Source organism: Anolis sagrei, chromosome Y (assembly GCF_037176765.1).
Source record: "Anolis sagrei isolate rAnoSag1 chromosome Y, rAnoSag1.mat, whole genome shotgun sequence".
NCBI lineage: Eukaryota > Metazoa > Chordata > Lepidosauria > Squamata > Dactyloidae > Anolis > Anolis sagrei.
The window spans coordinates 70,607,575-70,623,554 of record NC_090035.1 but is presented as its reverse complement, the minus strand read 5'-3'; the positions used below and the strand labels follow the sequence as shown (position 1 = coordinate 70,623,554).

At 45.4% G+C, this 15,980-nt stretch overlaps 1 protein-coding gene across 1 annotated transcript in view; it reads left to right on the top strand.

Annotated features, from left to right (window-relative positions):
• Positions 1 to 830: 830 nt before the first annotated feature.
• LOC132780136 (spectrin beta chain, non-erythrocytic 4) overlaps positions 831 to 15,980 on the top strand; it is a 101,704-nt gene continuing 86,554 nt past the window's right edge. Inside the window, exons 1-7 of the mRNA XM_067461474.1 lie at positions 831 to 1,104; positions 9,138 to 9,443; positions 11,534 to 11,685; positions 11,978 to 12,151; positions 12,391 to 12,482; positions 13,322 to 13,402; positions 14,099 to 14,214. Coding sequence (XP_067317575.1) covers positions 9,257 to 9,443; positions 11,534 to 11,685; positions 11,978 to 12,151; positions 12,391 to 12,482; positions 13,322 to 13,402; positions 14,099 to 14,214 — 802 coding nt within the window. The 5' untranslated portion in view covers positions 831 to 1,104; positions 9,138 to 9,256. The remainder of the gene's footprint in view (positions 1,105 to 9,137; positions 9,444 to 11,533; positions 11,686 to 11,977; positions 12,152 to 12,390; positions 12,483 to 13,321; positions 13,403 to 14,098; positions 14,215 to 15,980) is intronic.

The following is a 15,980-nucleotide window of genomic DNA, read 5'->3' as shown; positions in this document are numbered from 1 at the left end:
TTCTTTCTTTCTTTCTTTCCTACCTACCTTCCTTCCTTCCTTCTCTCTTTTGTTCCTTCTCTCCTTCCTTCCCTTTCACTTTTTTATTTCCTTCTCTCCTTCCTTTCTTCTCTACCTTTCTTTCTCTCCTTCCCTCCTTCTTTCCCTCTTTCTCTCTCTCCTTCCTTCCCCATTTCTGTGTATGTTTTGTGTGTGCATATATGTGGTTTTGTGCTTGTGTTGTAATGTTTTTTGTTTTGTTTTTTGGCTTCTTAATTCCCTTCTGCTGTGTTTTTCAGTGTTTTTATGAGTGATAGTCACTTGTTGGCCTGAGAGGTGTCTTGTGTCCAAATTTGGTGTCAATTCGTCCAGTGGTTTTTGAGTTATGCTAATCCCACAAACAAACATTACATTTTTATTTATATAGATTGTTGTATGATGTTTTAACTTGTATTAGTAGCATTGAATCCTTGTAAGCTGGTCTGAGTCCCTCTATAGAGGTGAGAAAATCGGGATATACAAGTTTTTAATAAATAAATAAACCTGGAGGGCTTAAGTTTGCTTATGCCTGGACTAGATGCTCTTTGGGGTGTCTTTTCCAACTCTATAATTCTGCTTGGGCAATGTTGGGAGGCACCCAAAAGGGACTGAAGGTGTTCCAAAATCATTTTCAAAAGAACTGATCCAAAAAAAAAAACCTTTGAAAGAAAGGTTGTGTTGTGTACTTTCCATAAAGAAGAGACTGTTAAGGGTGGCTGGAAGGAAGACAAAGATGTTCCCCTTAACTTCCAGGCCAGAGATGGTTAGAGCCCTCCTCCTCCTCCTGCTGCCATCCTTCCAGCATCCCTAGAGAAGAGAGGCGGTGCGCCTCGCCTGTCTCTCCTCCATCCTTCCTGGAAAGCGCGCCTCCTCCTCCTCCTCTTCCTCCTCCTCCTCCTCCTCTTCTTCCTCCTCCTCCTCCTCTTCCTCCTCTTCCTCCTCCTTCCTCCGTTCTCCGGGGCTGGGCTGGGCTAGGCGGGGATTGGCTGCCAAGGCTGCCTTAGCCGGAGCGCAAAGGACCGCTGCTCTGCCTCCTTCCTCCTCCCTTTCCTCCTGCATCTCTTGGCCAGCCTTGGAGAAGGCGAGGTGAGTGCATAAGAGGGGGGCTTTCTCCACCCTTCCTCAACCCTTTCTCCCCATAGATGTGAGTGTGTACGTGCGTGGTGGGCACCTGGCCTTGGCACCTCCCTCTCCCCTTGTGCCCCTGCCCAAAGAGAGAGGAGACCCAGCTACTAAATAAACAGGGAGGGGCAGACCTCTTCCTTCTTCCCTCTTCCCTCTCCCCTCTTGATGTCTCCAGCTTTGGAATTGGGGATTCTTGGACTTGGCACCCATCATGCCAACTGGGCATTGTTCCCTTCTGATAGACTGGGTGGCGAGTCTCAGCATTTCCCCCATTGCCAACCCTCACCAGCCGGCGCTGTCCATGGTTGTTTTCTCCCTCCCTGGAAAGGTCATTGGAGGCCTTCCTCATCCCATCTGGACCAGGCCTGCTTTGCCTTTGGGTCTCTCCTCACCCTCCTCCTTGAGCACCACCCCCAATGGGCTGATGTTCAGGTGCTTTTAGGCCATGCCAGGCCCAAAGATGGTGACCGGGTGCAGCAAGGAAGGACACATGGCATCTCCGAAAGAAGGTCTCCTTGGCCTTTCTGGAGTCGAAGGAGAATGAGAGAAGCAGGAATCGTGGGAAAGCCTTCTCCTATTTGCATATGCCGCTGTGTCTCTTTCACCTATAGTCCTAGCCGGTGATTTTATGCATCATTGCATTGACTGGTAAAGCATGAGGGGCTTATCCATGTTTTGCCAAAGCCCCCCACGAACAGAGCTGGAATGCCTGCAGTTCCTTTGTGTGTATCATCATTGCAGAAGAGATTCTCAGGGAATCGGGTCCCCAGCTTCCCTTCCCCTTAAGGGAACTATATATGAGCATGTCGGAACACAAAGTGCTGAGCTTCCCGTTCGGAACGTTCCAGTTGTTTGCAAATTAGGTTTCTGTAACGCCGGGAAAGAGAGATTGAGTACACCAAGGAGCAGCCTTGGTGTGGTGATGACTTATTGGCATCCATTGTTTAATTAACTGGGCTGGCAAATGAAGATAAGGGAAAACTAGGCCTTCTGTGGAATTCTCCCCTCTTTTCCCCTCCTGGACCCTGCCCTTGCAAATGTCTGGATTGCTTTCAATGTGCATTCACAGTCAGGGAAACTTTTGGGGGGATCTGGTCACCCCAACGTAGTGTGGACCAAAGTAAGCAAATATTTGCTCTTTTTCGTCAGGACAGAATGCTTCTGGAACATAGCCATACAGCCCAAAAAACTTACAGCAACCCATTTGCTCCTTTAATTTGGGGCTGCCGGTTAATGCGCTGAGCTGCTGAACTTCCAGACCAAACAGTCAGCAGTTCAAATCCGGGGAACAGGGTAAGCTCCCACAGTTAGCCCCAGCTTCTGCCAACCTAGCAGATCAAAAACATGCAAATGTGAGTAGATCAATAGGTACTGTTTCATCGGGAAGGTAACGGCACTCCATGCAGTCATGCCGGCCACATGACTTAGGAGGCGTCTACGGACAATGCTGGTTCTTTGGCTTAGAAATGAAGATGAGCACCATCCCCAGAGTCAGACACGACTAGATTTAATGTCAGGGGAAACCTTTACCTTCACCTTTAACCTTTTTGGCAGTAATATTGCAGTCATGCCGGCCACATGACCAAGGAGGTGTCTACAGACAATGCCAGCTCTTTGGCTTAGAAATGGAGATGAGCACCACCCCCATTGTCAGACACAACTGGATTTAATGTCAGGGGAAACCTTTACCTTTACCTTTAACATTTTTGGCACTAATATTGGAGAGTGGCTCCTGGCCAAGTGGTCCCTGGTCAAAAAAGGTTAGGAACCACTGCATTAAAACTGCTGAGCTGCTGAACTTGCTGACTGAAAGGTTGGTGGTTCGAATCCGGGGAGTGGGGTGAGCTCCCACTGTTAACCCCAGCTTCTGTCAACCTAGCAGTTTGAAAACATGTGCATGTGAGTAGATCAATAGGTACTCCTTCGGCAGGAAGGTAACAGCACTCCATGAAGTCATGCTGCCCACATGACCTTGGAGGTGTCTATGGACAATGCCGGTTCTTCAGCTTCAAAATGGAGATGAGCACCAATGCTCAGAGATAATGTTAATGATTAGACTTAATGTCAAGGGGGAATATTTACTTTTATAAGGAAAGAGCGATATTGATCCACACCTGTTCAGAAGTCTGAAGTAGGGCTTGGTGGGAAAGGGACTACAAGAAAGAAGATTCCATCTGAATATTAGGATGAACTTCCTGACTGTGAGAGCTGTTCAGCAGTGGAACTCTCTGCCCCAGAGTGTGGTGGAGGCTCCTTCTTTGGAAGCTTTTAAACAGAGGCTGGATGGCCTTCTGTTGGGGGTGCTTTGAATGCAATTTTCCTGCTTCTTGGCAGGGGGTTGGACTGGATGGCCCATGAGGTTTCTTCCAACTATGATTCTGTGACTGAGAATGTGTGTGCCTTTCTGCTTGGCATCATGGTATTTGTGGGTACTTTCCTTGGTTACATGTGGCTCTCCATAAACACAATGAACAGCAACAGTGGTGATGATGGAGAATGGTCACTTTGTGCCCTTCTTGAGAGCTTCCCAGTAGCTCCTACAATGGGAAAGCGGATATTGTTATCCTTTGGTGTGCTTCTGTAGAGCCTATGCCAAAGGTCTTCTGCTCAAGATTATCTGTAGACCGCATGGGCTGCAAAAAATAATAATAACCAGCTTCCCCAAATACATAACCAACCAGGAGGCCAGTTTCCAATACAGGCATTTGGGGGTTGTTAAGTCAATGGAAAGGTGAGCACCACAAGAGCTAAAAAATGGGTTAGCAGAATCATCCGCTTCAGAGTCAAAATCACAAGAGAATGCACAAATAAGGTATAGAGTTCCTACAAAAGAGACAAAACTTCAATTTCTGAGTATACTACAGCTATCAAATATTAGAATGTTAGGCCAGACCCTGCTTTCCTGCAGCCTGCCAACGTATAATTCCATAACACCAAAACTTCAAAACACCAAAATCTCAAAACTTCTTTGCTTAAGAACAATGCCAAGGCACAGATCTCTGTTTTCCATACAGCAGATCTGACTCCCTGCACAAAATCTAAGACTCCAAAAGCACACTTCTTCCTCTTCCCTTGAGAAAGAAGCCCCAAAGTGACCAGACTGCTCCCGTGCAAATCTGCCACTATCCATAGGTACACTATCTCTCTCCTTCCCATGGAGCAGAGCATAGTAGATGAACCAGACTCCTCAGGTCTGTCACACTTTGAGCATTATTAGACCGAGTCTTTTATAGGAATATTCTGTTGATGCAGTCCCAAAGTTGAAAATTAATAATAAACATCTTCTATCCTGGATCCATCTCAGTTTCCTGGCCAGATGTTGATCTTCTTGATTGGTGTTGACAAACACAAGGCTTGTGTTGACTTCCTTCTTAACATAAGGAATGTTGTAAACATTTCTGTTATCACTGTCCCAGTAGTTATCAGAGTTTACTATTAGCAACTTTTAATTACAGTGCAGCAAGCAGGTAGTTAGTCATTGCAAGCCTTAATATTTTGCTGGTACTTCCAAAATTATTAGCTCCATCCATACATTCATCTTCCATTCTTCCATTCATTCCCACACATCATTATTAAATTCACATTTGTCAAATATTTTCATGACATGAGGATGCCTGTCATAAATGTGGGTGAAAAGTCAGGAGAGAATGCTTCTGGAACATGTCCATACAGCCCAGAAAACTCACAGCAACTCAGTGATTCTGGCCATGAAAGTCTTCGACAACAAACCACTGAATATGTCAAAAGTCCCATCTGCTTTTGGTTATGACTGGCATTGGTTCCAGATTACCTTCCAGATTTCATAGAAGCTGCTTGACTTGAAGACATTCACCAATTCAAGGGGGTTGTTTTTTTTCTCAGTGTTGCCTTCGAGAGGGAAGTGTGGGACTTCTCAGAAAGCGGACTGGAGGTAGAACAATCCATTGGGATGTTTGTCCTGCACACATTTCATTGAAATGAGTTCCCAATTGATTGTGCTTATTGTACTGAGAGTATGAAACATTTTGCAGCCATATAAATGTCTTTCACGCTTTGATGGCCTCTTGTTCTCAATTTATATTACTAAAGCAGGTCCTTGGGTAAGTCACTGGATAAGGCAAATGGCTTTCTGTAATTCCAATCCTAAAACCATGGATTGCTTCTTCCAAACTCTATAACAGGCATTGGCCAAGTTGGGTCCTGTGGGTGCTTTGGACTTCAACTCCCACCATTCCTAACAGCCTCAGGCCCCTTCCTTTTCAGGAAAGGGCCTGAAGCTGTTAGGAATGGTGGGAGTTGAAGTCCAAAGCACCCACAGGACCCAACTTGGCCTATGTCTGTTCTACAAGAGATATGACTGATCAGGCTATTGTCTCTATTGTGAAGGAGACGCCGAGGTTCAACTCACCTGGAGTTCCTCCAGAGTTGGATTGGATCCTTTTTCGGATTTTTATTTGGTTAGGAACTGCGCTGGCTGGAGGCCAATAATGCAGTGGGTGTCTTATCAAGATCTGCGACGTGATGGACGGCCCCAGCTGGGCACTCATCACCTTATTGCAACCGTGAGCCTGGGGTGGGGTTAGGACGCTTAGATTGGGGTGAACTGCTTTCCAGACTAGGCCAGGCATGAGAAGGAATCACATTCAGTCTGGAAGAAAGCAGAAAAATGAGGTTTGCAATTGCAAGGAGCCAATGTCCTAGTGTTTTTTTTACAGAGCTAGCCCCACCCAAAGCCAAGACAAAAGCTGCATTTTGTCTTCAAGACCTGAGATACTTTCCTGGGATGCTGCCCTACATGGGTTTATCAAGGGTGGGAGGACTGGTAACATATTCCCAGGGTTCTAGATAAGGGAAAGAGCTTTCCCAGTCAGGGACTTTGTTTTCCAACTTGAGAAACTGCAAGTCGCTTCTGGCGTGAGAGAATTGGCTGTCTGCAAGAACATTGACTAAAGGAAGCCCTGATGTTTTGATGTTCTTCCATCCTTGTGGGAGGCTTCTCTCATGTCCCGACATGGGGAGCTGGAGCTGACAGAGGGAGCTCATCCACACTCTGCCCAAATTCGAATGTCCAATCTGTCAGCCTTCAGGCCGGCCAGCACAAGGGTTTAACCCAGTGGTTCTCAACCTGGGGTCTCCAGATGTTTTTGGCCTTCAACTCCCAGAAATCCTAACAGCTGGTAAACTGGCTGGGATTTCTGGGAGTTGTAGGCCAAAAACATCTGGGGACCCCAGGTTGAGAACCACTAGTTTAACCCATTGCACCGCTGGGAGCTCCAATGATTAACTGACATATTGCATGTGTGTTGTCAAAGACTTTCATGGCTGGAATCACTGCCTTGCTGTGAGTTTTCCAGGCTGTATGGCCATGTTCCAGAAGCATTCTCTCCTGATGTTTTGCCCACAACTAGCCAGGGACTGAACTTGCAAGGGATTTTTGTATGCAAAGCAGTGGCCCTTCCTTTTCTGTCTTGTTGTGATGCATGGCTTTTCCAGAGCACCAATTCTGCAAATGGATTGCAAGAATGATATAATCATGGAAGAGACTACATTGGCCATCTAGTCCAACCCCTGCCATGCAGGAAAAGCACAATCAAAGTACCTCCGACAGATGGCTATCCAGCCGCTGTTTAATATCCTCCAAGGAAGGAATTTCCACCACAGGATGACCATTTATTTTGGAACTTCCCTAGGGGTGCTTGGTAATTTACTTATGTTAGAAAGAAGGACCCTGCCCCAAGAAGGTTCCAGTCAGAAAGTAGGTAAAAGGTAAAGGTTTTCCCCTGACATTAAGTCCAGTCGTGTCCAACTCTTGGAGTTGATGCTCATCTTCATTTCTAAGCTGAAGAGCCAGTGTTGCCTGTAGACACCTCCAAGGTCATGTGGCCGAAATGACTATATGGAGAGCCGTCACCACCCCTATTGATCTACTCACATTTGCATGTTTTTGAACTGCTAGGTTGGTAGAAGCTGGGGCTAATAGTGGGAGCTCACCCCGCTCTCTGGAATTGAACCTGCAACCTTTCAGTCAGCAAGTTCAGCAGCTCAGTGGTTTAACCCACTCACCTCCAGGGACTTCAGTTAGAAAGTAGAAAGTAAACAATGGGATTTTTTTTCATGTCAGGAGCGACTTGAGAAACTGCGACTTGAGACCTGGCCATCTGCAAAGACATTGCCTGAGGATGTTTTACCAACCTGTGGGAGTCCTCTCTCATGTCCTCACATAAGAAGCTGGAGCTGAGAGACGGGAGCTCACCTGCTCCCTGGATTTAAACTGCCCACCTTTTGGTCAGCAGTCCTGCCAGCAGAAGGGTTTAACCCATTGCACCACCTGAACCAAGTAGTTGGGAGCTGAGGAAAAGTGTGTAATTGTTTGGCTCCATACATATTAAGACATAGTTCCAGGCTTCATGATATCTGTCATGTGAAGAAATGTGGGAAATGGGCCCAAGGATGAGTTTGGGGTAAGGATTGGAAGAAAGCAAAGGATGGGATGGTAAAGTCTCTGAAAATCAGGAATAGGAGTAAACATTTCTAGGCTGAGAACCATATCTAGGGAGACAGGATTGTCCATCAACAGTTGGCACATCTGGGTAGCAAACCAAGCAGGCAAGCATACAGGGCACCTTATCACAGTTTGCTCCTCCTATGCTCCTCCTAGCTGAATTATAGCAATTCTTTATACAGGTTTTCAAATCCCCACTCAACCATGAAAACTTGCCAGGTGATCTTGGGCAAGTCGTGCAGTCCTAACCTCAGAAAACCTCTTGCATTCAGCTCAGCATTAAGCCAGAAACAGCCGTGCAGGCAAACAAGAACAACAATGAATAGAACAATTTAAAATCATTAAAGACAACAAAACTGCACAGTACACCATTAAAAGCCCATCAGGTCCATTCCTAAAAGCCTGACAAAGCAGGGATGCTTCTATTTGACAATGGCAAAATAGTAATCAGGGAACCATCCTAGAATCTCTAGAGCAATGGTTCCCATCCTTTTTTTGACCAGGGATCAATTGACCAGAACCATTTGACCAGGGACCACTTTGATCAGGGACCACTTTGACCAGGGACCACTTTGATCAGGGACCACTTCACCAGGGACAGTTTTGACCAGGGAGAACTTTGACCAGGGATCACTTTGACCAGGGATCACTTGACCAGGGACCACTTGACCAGGGACCACTTGACCAGGGACCATTTTGACCAGGGACCACTTTGACCAGGGATCATTTGACCAGGAACAGTTGATCAGGGACCACTTGACCGGGGACCATTTGACCAGGGACCACTTGACCAGGGACCACTTTGACCAGGGACCCCTTGGACCAGGAACCACTTAACCAGGGACTACTTGACTAGGGACCACTTTGACCAGGGACCACTTGACCGGGGACCATTTGACCAGGGACTACTTGACCAGGGACCACTTTGACCAGAAACCACATGACCAGGGACCACTCTCAAACATTAGTACCAAAAGGATTACTAATCAGTTTTTGGTCAACTTCAGTTTGGTTATTTGGGTTGCTGATTCAGAAAATTGAATTGGATAGACCACATCAGCTCTAGTTTCTGATACACAGCATATACCATCCAGTAGTCGCCATCTCTTCACCCACAGAAAACCATATTTAATAAGTCTTGGCACTAAAAGAGAGTTTCACAGTACCAGTTGCTCTTGTTGCAATGATGTCGTAATGGTGAGACTGCAGACCATATTTTAGTTCTTGCGAACCGCTGGTGGTCCATAGATCACAGGTTGGGATCCACTGCTCTAGAGAATGAATACTAAAGTCTTGGAGCAGCCACTGAGAAGGCCCTCTCCCTTGTTTCCACCAAACAAGCTTGAAAAGCTAGTAGGGGGGAGAGAAATCTGTAGTTCTTCTGTGAGCTAGGACATTTCTGGAATCCTATGTAGATAGGAGGCTTGTTTTTGTTTTACAAGGATGTTACCTTGTTGGCTGCAACTTATAAACAAGGCTTCTCCTGAACCTTTCTTTCTCTGGTATGATTTAGTTCTCTCTGAAATCTTCAACCCAACAAGAATTTCCAGCAGTCTCTTGCAGCTTCAAGAATTCATGAAGTCCCCGCATGTGGATCTGTGACGGGATCTGCTTCTCTGCCACGACAGCAAGATGGCAAACGTTTCTCCAGCTAAGCTGGATAACATGGAAGCCCAGCAACAGCAACAGCAGCAGCAGCAACAACAAAATAACAACACTCGGTGGGAAAATACAGAGCACCACCATCCCCACCGAACCTGGGATGAGACCACTGCCACTGCCAAACTCTTCGAATGCTCTCGGATCAAAGCATTAGCTGGTAGGTCGGTGTCTTGGGTCCAGATTATGCATGGACAAACTTTGGCCCTCCAGGTGTTTTGGACTCCAACTCCTACAGTTCCTAACAGCCTCAGGCCCTTTCCTTTTCCTCCTCAGCTGCTTAAGTGCTGTTAAGGATTGTGGGAGTTGAAATCCAAAACACCTGGAGGGCCCAAGTTTGCCCATGCCTGGTCCAGACACTCATGTGCTTATCAATATCAGATCTAATTGTGGTCTTTGCCTTATGGTGAGTAGAAGGGAGAAATCCTGAATAGCAGATTGAAAACATAGCAAACCATCATTACTATTATTATTACTTCCTGCCTTTCTCTCAGTCTGAGTCTTTAGGTGGCTTATAAAAGTTGAAAGAGATGGAGCTTTGAAATTTACAAAGTAGTGGCTGGCATTCTGTTAATCAGTTATGACATTGTAGATTGGGCTCACTACTTTGTAAATGGTTCCTGTTGACATTTATGATCATGGTTATTAATTTATCATATCAGAAGTGAACCAAGGTTACAGTTGTAATGTATTCAAAAACCCAAACAAAGTTTAAAAACTTGGCAGTATACTAAATGTCCTTTGACCAGAAGTTGGCTATTTGGAGTGCCTCTGGTGTTGCTATAAGAAGGCCCTCCATTGTGCATGTGGCAGGGCTCAGGCTGCATTGGAATAGGTGGTCTGTGGTTTGGTGCCGTTACCATAATTATGAATGCCTCATTAAAATACACACAGCCACAACAATGGACAGATTTTTGCAGTGCAGGATGCTGAAGGATGATGCACCTAGTTTTCTCCTACTAGCATGATTGTCCACTTGAACAATCAACCATCAAATTCTTGCTGAAATGTAAAGGTAAAGTTCCAGTTTAAGATCTCTAGAACAGTCACCAAGAATGTCCTCTCAGACGTCCTCACCAGATGTACCTGTAAAGGTGGCATGATAGCAAGAAGGGCTTGCCTGAAAGACCTAAAAATGTGGGTGGGCTCAAAATGTGGGCAACTTAATCAATCTGTGAGATCAACAGAATCCAGGATGTATGTGACTGTAGAGGTCATAAACTATCCCTTTAAGCCACTGTTTCTCAACCTGGGAGTCAGGACCTCGGGGGGGGGGGGGGGTTGCGAGGGGGTTTCAGAGGGGTCACCAAAGACAATCACAAAACAATATTTTCTGTTGGTCATGGAGGTTCTGCATGGGAAGTTTGGCCCAATTCTGTTGTTGGTGGGGTTCAGAATGCTATTTGATTGTAGGTGAACTATAAATCCCAGCAACTACAACTTCCAAATGTCAAGGTCTATTTTTACCAAACTCCACCAGTGTTCACATTTGGGCATATTGAATATTCGTGCCAAGTTTCCTCCAGATCCATCATTGTTTGAGTCCACAGTACTCTCTGGATGTAGGTGAACTACAAATCCAAAACTCAAAGTCAATGCCCACCAAACCCTTCCAGTATTTTCTGTTGCCCATGGTAGTTCTGTGTACCAAGTTTCCATCATTGGTGAAGTTCAGAATCCTCTTTGATTGTAGGTGAACTATAAATCCCAGAAAATACAACTCCCAAATGACAAATTTATTTATTTATTTATTCCATACATTTCTATCCCGCCCTTCTCCCCACAAGGGGGACTCAAAATCAAATATTTGTGCCAAATTTCATCCAGTGAATGAAAATACATCTTGCATTACAGATATTTACAATATGATTCATAACAGTAGCAAAACTACAGTTATGAAGTAGCAACAAAAATAATTTTATGGCTGGGGGTCACCACAACATGAGGAACTGTATTAAGGAGTTGTGGCATTTGGAAGGTTGAGAAACACTGTCAACCGTGAGGCTTTATAGGTTATAACTATAAGACATCCTTCCAGGGGAAAACAAAAACCAGGAAGTAGGTGGCACTCTAATTCTCATTGGATTAGAGACAGCATTTTAATCCAGTGAGGGTTTCCGTTGTCTCCTCCGATGCATTTCAAAGGAAAGCCGTGAGTGTTTCACAAGAGAGCTGCATTCTGGACACCTGGATTCTCCCTGGTGTTCTTAAGGGTGTGGGGTGTCACCTAACAAGCTGAAATTCTGGCAGATGAACGAGATGCTGTCCAGAAGAAGACTTTCACCAAGTGGGTCAACTCTCACCTGAGCCAAGTCTCCTGTCGAATCAATGACCTCTACACAGACCTGCGGGATGGCTACATGTTGACAAAGCTGCTGGAAGTTCTGTCTGGAGAGCAGTTGGTAAGTGGTGTATGTGTTTGTGTCGTTATATACCCTTGGCTGCTGGAGAAGACATCTAGCACTTACTTCTAAGGGAGAAGGGGCCACTTCCATAAAGCCAGATACATAGCTTAGTCTGCGTAGTATTAGGAAGAACTATCCAACAATAGAGTGGACTTCTTCAGAAGGTGATAAGTTCTCCTTCATTGGAGAAGGCTGGGTGGAGTCAAGGGTAGAGTCAAGATGAGAAATTACCATGAGATATGCTTCCTTGGGTACACTTCACTCCTGTTTTTCTTGTACTTCCTGGAAGCCCAAGCCAACACGTGGCCGGATGCGTATCCACTCCCTGGAAAATGTGGACAAGGCACTGCAGTTTCTGAAGGAGCAGCGAGTCCACCTGGAGAACGTGGGCTCCCATGACATTGTTGATGGCAACCATCGTCTGACGCTGGGCCTGATCTGGACCATCATCTTGAGATTCCAGGTAAGGTTGAGAGGGACAAATGGGGAGCATGGTGTGGTGCTGCATGTGCCTTCCTGTCATTTGTTGAGCCCACAAAGAGAAACTCTGGAATGGACCAAGAGGTCCATGAGATCTGTGGCTATTATTTCCTCTCCTGGAGCCTGCACCAGTCCAGATTTTGATGGCAGGTTGTGGTGGGAAGGGAGGAGTGGTAGGCATGGACTCTTGCCATTCTGTCTTCCCCCATGGCTCCTTCTCAGATCCAGGTGATTAAAATTGAAACCGAAGACAACCGAGAGACCCGCTCAGCCAAGGATGCCTTGCTGCTCTGGTGCCAAATGAAGACAGCAGGGTAAGCAGGGGAGAGTTTTTAGGATGGTAGCGGTGACTGATTTGCCAACAGAAGCACAACTACAGATGTCTTTATTCAGTGGGCAGTTGAGTGAAACCCCTCTGGATCCCCTCTCCCATCATGATCAGAGTCACTTGCCTCTTTGTTCTATTTTACTTTATTAAAAATCCTTTCCCAGTTCATATTACAGTTTAGAAATAAAACACAAATGATACGACCAATGGTAATGGGCAGTTCCCATGTCAGTGGCATGGTAAATTCGTGCCATGTTTTCATCCAGGTTTGAAAGGAGTGCTCCAAGGTGCTGAAAAGTGGTCTTAACTAAGTTCAGAACTTTGGACAGCTCCTTTGATGGGATAGATTCACTACTTAAGAGCCACCAGCCACCATTTGGTACATCAACCTCCAAACCTTAATATTTCATGGTGAAAAGTTCTAGTTCTGCATCATACAGATTTCAGAAAACTACATCCAAAGTTGGTAAAAAGATTTTGCACTAATTCAATAAATTGGGGGCCCAGCAACAACTTTGGTGGGCATGAAAAGCAAAAGCAAAGGAATACTGATGTTTATTTATTTATATTGCACCTTTCCCCTAGTTTGGGACTCAAAATGGCTTGCCACAGGTAAAGCAAACAGAATTGAATATTAGAAGTGTTTTTGACCAAGGAACATTCTCCCATGTCAGTAGGGGCACTCATTTCCCTAAGCTCCCAATTACGTTGCTCCAAGTTACCTTTTGCCATTTGCTTTGAGTGAAATGGTGAAGGATGATCACTTCAATATAAAGTTGCAGGAATGCCTGCTTTGTTTTCTTGTAACTATCCTTCTCTTCTCAGGTACCCTGAAGTCAATATCCAGAACTTCACTACCAGTTGGAGGGACGGGCTAGCTTTCAATGCCCTCATCCACAAGCACAGGTATGAAGAAGGGCCAAGGCTGCTATGGCACAATTGAGTCAGGCTGGGTTTGGATTATCGATACTAGTAGTTCCTTAAGAACAGTGGTGCTCAACCTGTGGGTCCTAAGATGTTATGGCCTTCAACTCCCAGAAATCCTAAGAGCTGGTAAACTGGCTGGGATTTCTGGGAGTTGCAGGCCAAAACACCTAGCGACCCACAGGTTGAAAACCACTGCCTAAGAGGGACACAATATCTGCCTTTTAGCTAGTCTAGGGCAGAAACACCACTAGTGTCTTCGCAAGTAGCTCAGGTCTCCAGTTAATGGTGTGTTGGGAGTGTGGAGCAGAAATGTAACTTGTCACGTCAGTTTACCCTCTCCATAAAGTTGGTGTCATCAGAATGAGGGAGGAATTTGAAAGGCATGCATACACTAGACGCCTGGAGTTACAAACAGCAATTATACATAGTAAGATGTTTGTTTGATGCAGTTGTGACAATCATGGAACTCTCCAAATGCCATTGGAATGCATCTCCCAGCATCCCTCACTCTGTGCTACCAAGGGTCATGGGAGTTGTATTCCAGCATCTGGAAGTCCTTACCTCACCTGTGATTTAAAGTCATCCCTCTCTGTTATAACAAAGACAGAGGGAATATGGGCAGGAAGAGAACTGGGACCTTTTCTCTCAGGTATGGCCTTCTCATTCCCTCCACAGGCCGGACGTCATTGATTTCAGGAAGCTAACCAAATCCAATGCTGCCTACAACCTCCAGCAGGCCTTCAACACAGCAGAGCAACAGCTGGGCCTTGCCAAACTGCTGGATCCAGAAGGTAATGTCCTCAATTGACCTGCTGAGTGATGAACAGGAGGAGAACCTATCTATAGCTGCTTTGAGACAGGAGAACGTGTACTTGGGATGTTCCATTCTTGGCAGCAATTCCTATTTAAAGCCAGGAAGGTCCAATTCTGTTGGAGTTCCACTGCTTATAGAAATAGGATATAGTTATGAGTGAGGAAGAAATGGAGATTAACATTGGAGTATATTTTCTGTATGCTCACACCTGGAAGGCTGATATTTGAGGTCCATAAGTGTTCCAGAGGACAAGAATTGTGTTACACATGCAGGCTACTCTCTCTTCCTATAGTACAGTGTTTCTCAACCTGGGAGTCAGGACCCCTTGGGGGATTGCGAGGGGGGTGTCAGAGGGGTTGCCAAAGACCATCAGAAAACACAGTATTTTCTGTTGGTCAGGATGTTTTATGTGGGAAGTTTGGCCCAATTCTCTCATTGGTGGCGTTCAGGATGCTATTTGATTGTAGGTGAACTATAATCCCAGCAATTACAACTCCCAAATGTCAAGATCTATTTTCCCCAAACTCCACATTTGGGCATATTGAGTGTTTGTGACAAGTCTGGTCCAGATCCATTATTGTTTGAGTCCACAGTTCTCTCTGGATATAGATGAACTACAACTCCAAAACTCAAGGTCAATGCCCACCAGATCCTTCTAGCATTTTCTGTTGGTCATGGGAATTCTGTGTGCCAAGTTTAGTTCAATTCCATCATTGGAGGACTTCAGAATGCTCTTTGATTGTAGGTGAATGATAAATCCCAGCAACTACAACTCCCAAATGACAAAATCAATCCCCTCCCCTCCCACCTGCCAAACCCCACCAGTATTCCAATTTGGGCATATCGGGTATTTGTGCCAAATTTGATCCAGTGAAGGAAAATACATCCTGCAAATCAGATATTTGCATTATGATTCATAACAGTAGCAGAATTACAGTTATGAAGTAGCAATGAAAATAATATTATGGTTGGGGGTCACCACAACATGAGGAACTGTATTAAGGGGTTGCGGCATTAGGAAGGTTGAGAAACACTGCTATAGTGGTTTCTAGATGCTTTCTGTGTGACTAAGAATGGTTGCATTGGGGTCGAATTTATATTATGTGACCTAGGAAACTGTGGAAGGATCCTCAGACACATAAAGTCAAAGTGGGTCCAGAGTTTGGGAAATTTCCTCTCTCTTTTTGGACTACATGTCCCAGGGAGTGTGAATATGGTGCAGTGATTTAGATTTGGATTCCAGGAGATAAGAATTCGAATCCCTCTGCAACCACTGGGTGACCTCAAAAACGACAAATGCAAATATCAATGTATTGTCGAAGGCTTTCATGGCCGGAATCCATGGGTTGTTGTAGGTTTTTCTGGGCTATATGGCCATGTTCTGGAGGCAGTTTTTCTCCTTACGTTTCACCTGCATCTATGGCAAGCATCCTCAGAGGCACATGAAATCATTCTCAACAAAAGATTCCCCCCAGGCGCTGCCAAGCCATTGAATGCAAATCAAGGTGATCAGCTGAAACATTCACAGCTAGCCCCAGCAGACAAAAGTCCTTTGTCTCACCCTGGTCATTCCACAGATATATAAACCCATTTTTCCTAGTCCCAACAGACCTCATTACCTCTGAGGATGCTTGCCATAGATGCAGGCGAAACGTCAGGAGAAAAATTGCCTCCAGAACATGGCCATATAGCCCGGAAAAACCTACAACAACCCAAATGCAAATATCCTCTGAATACATCTTG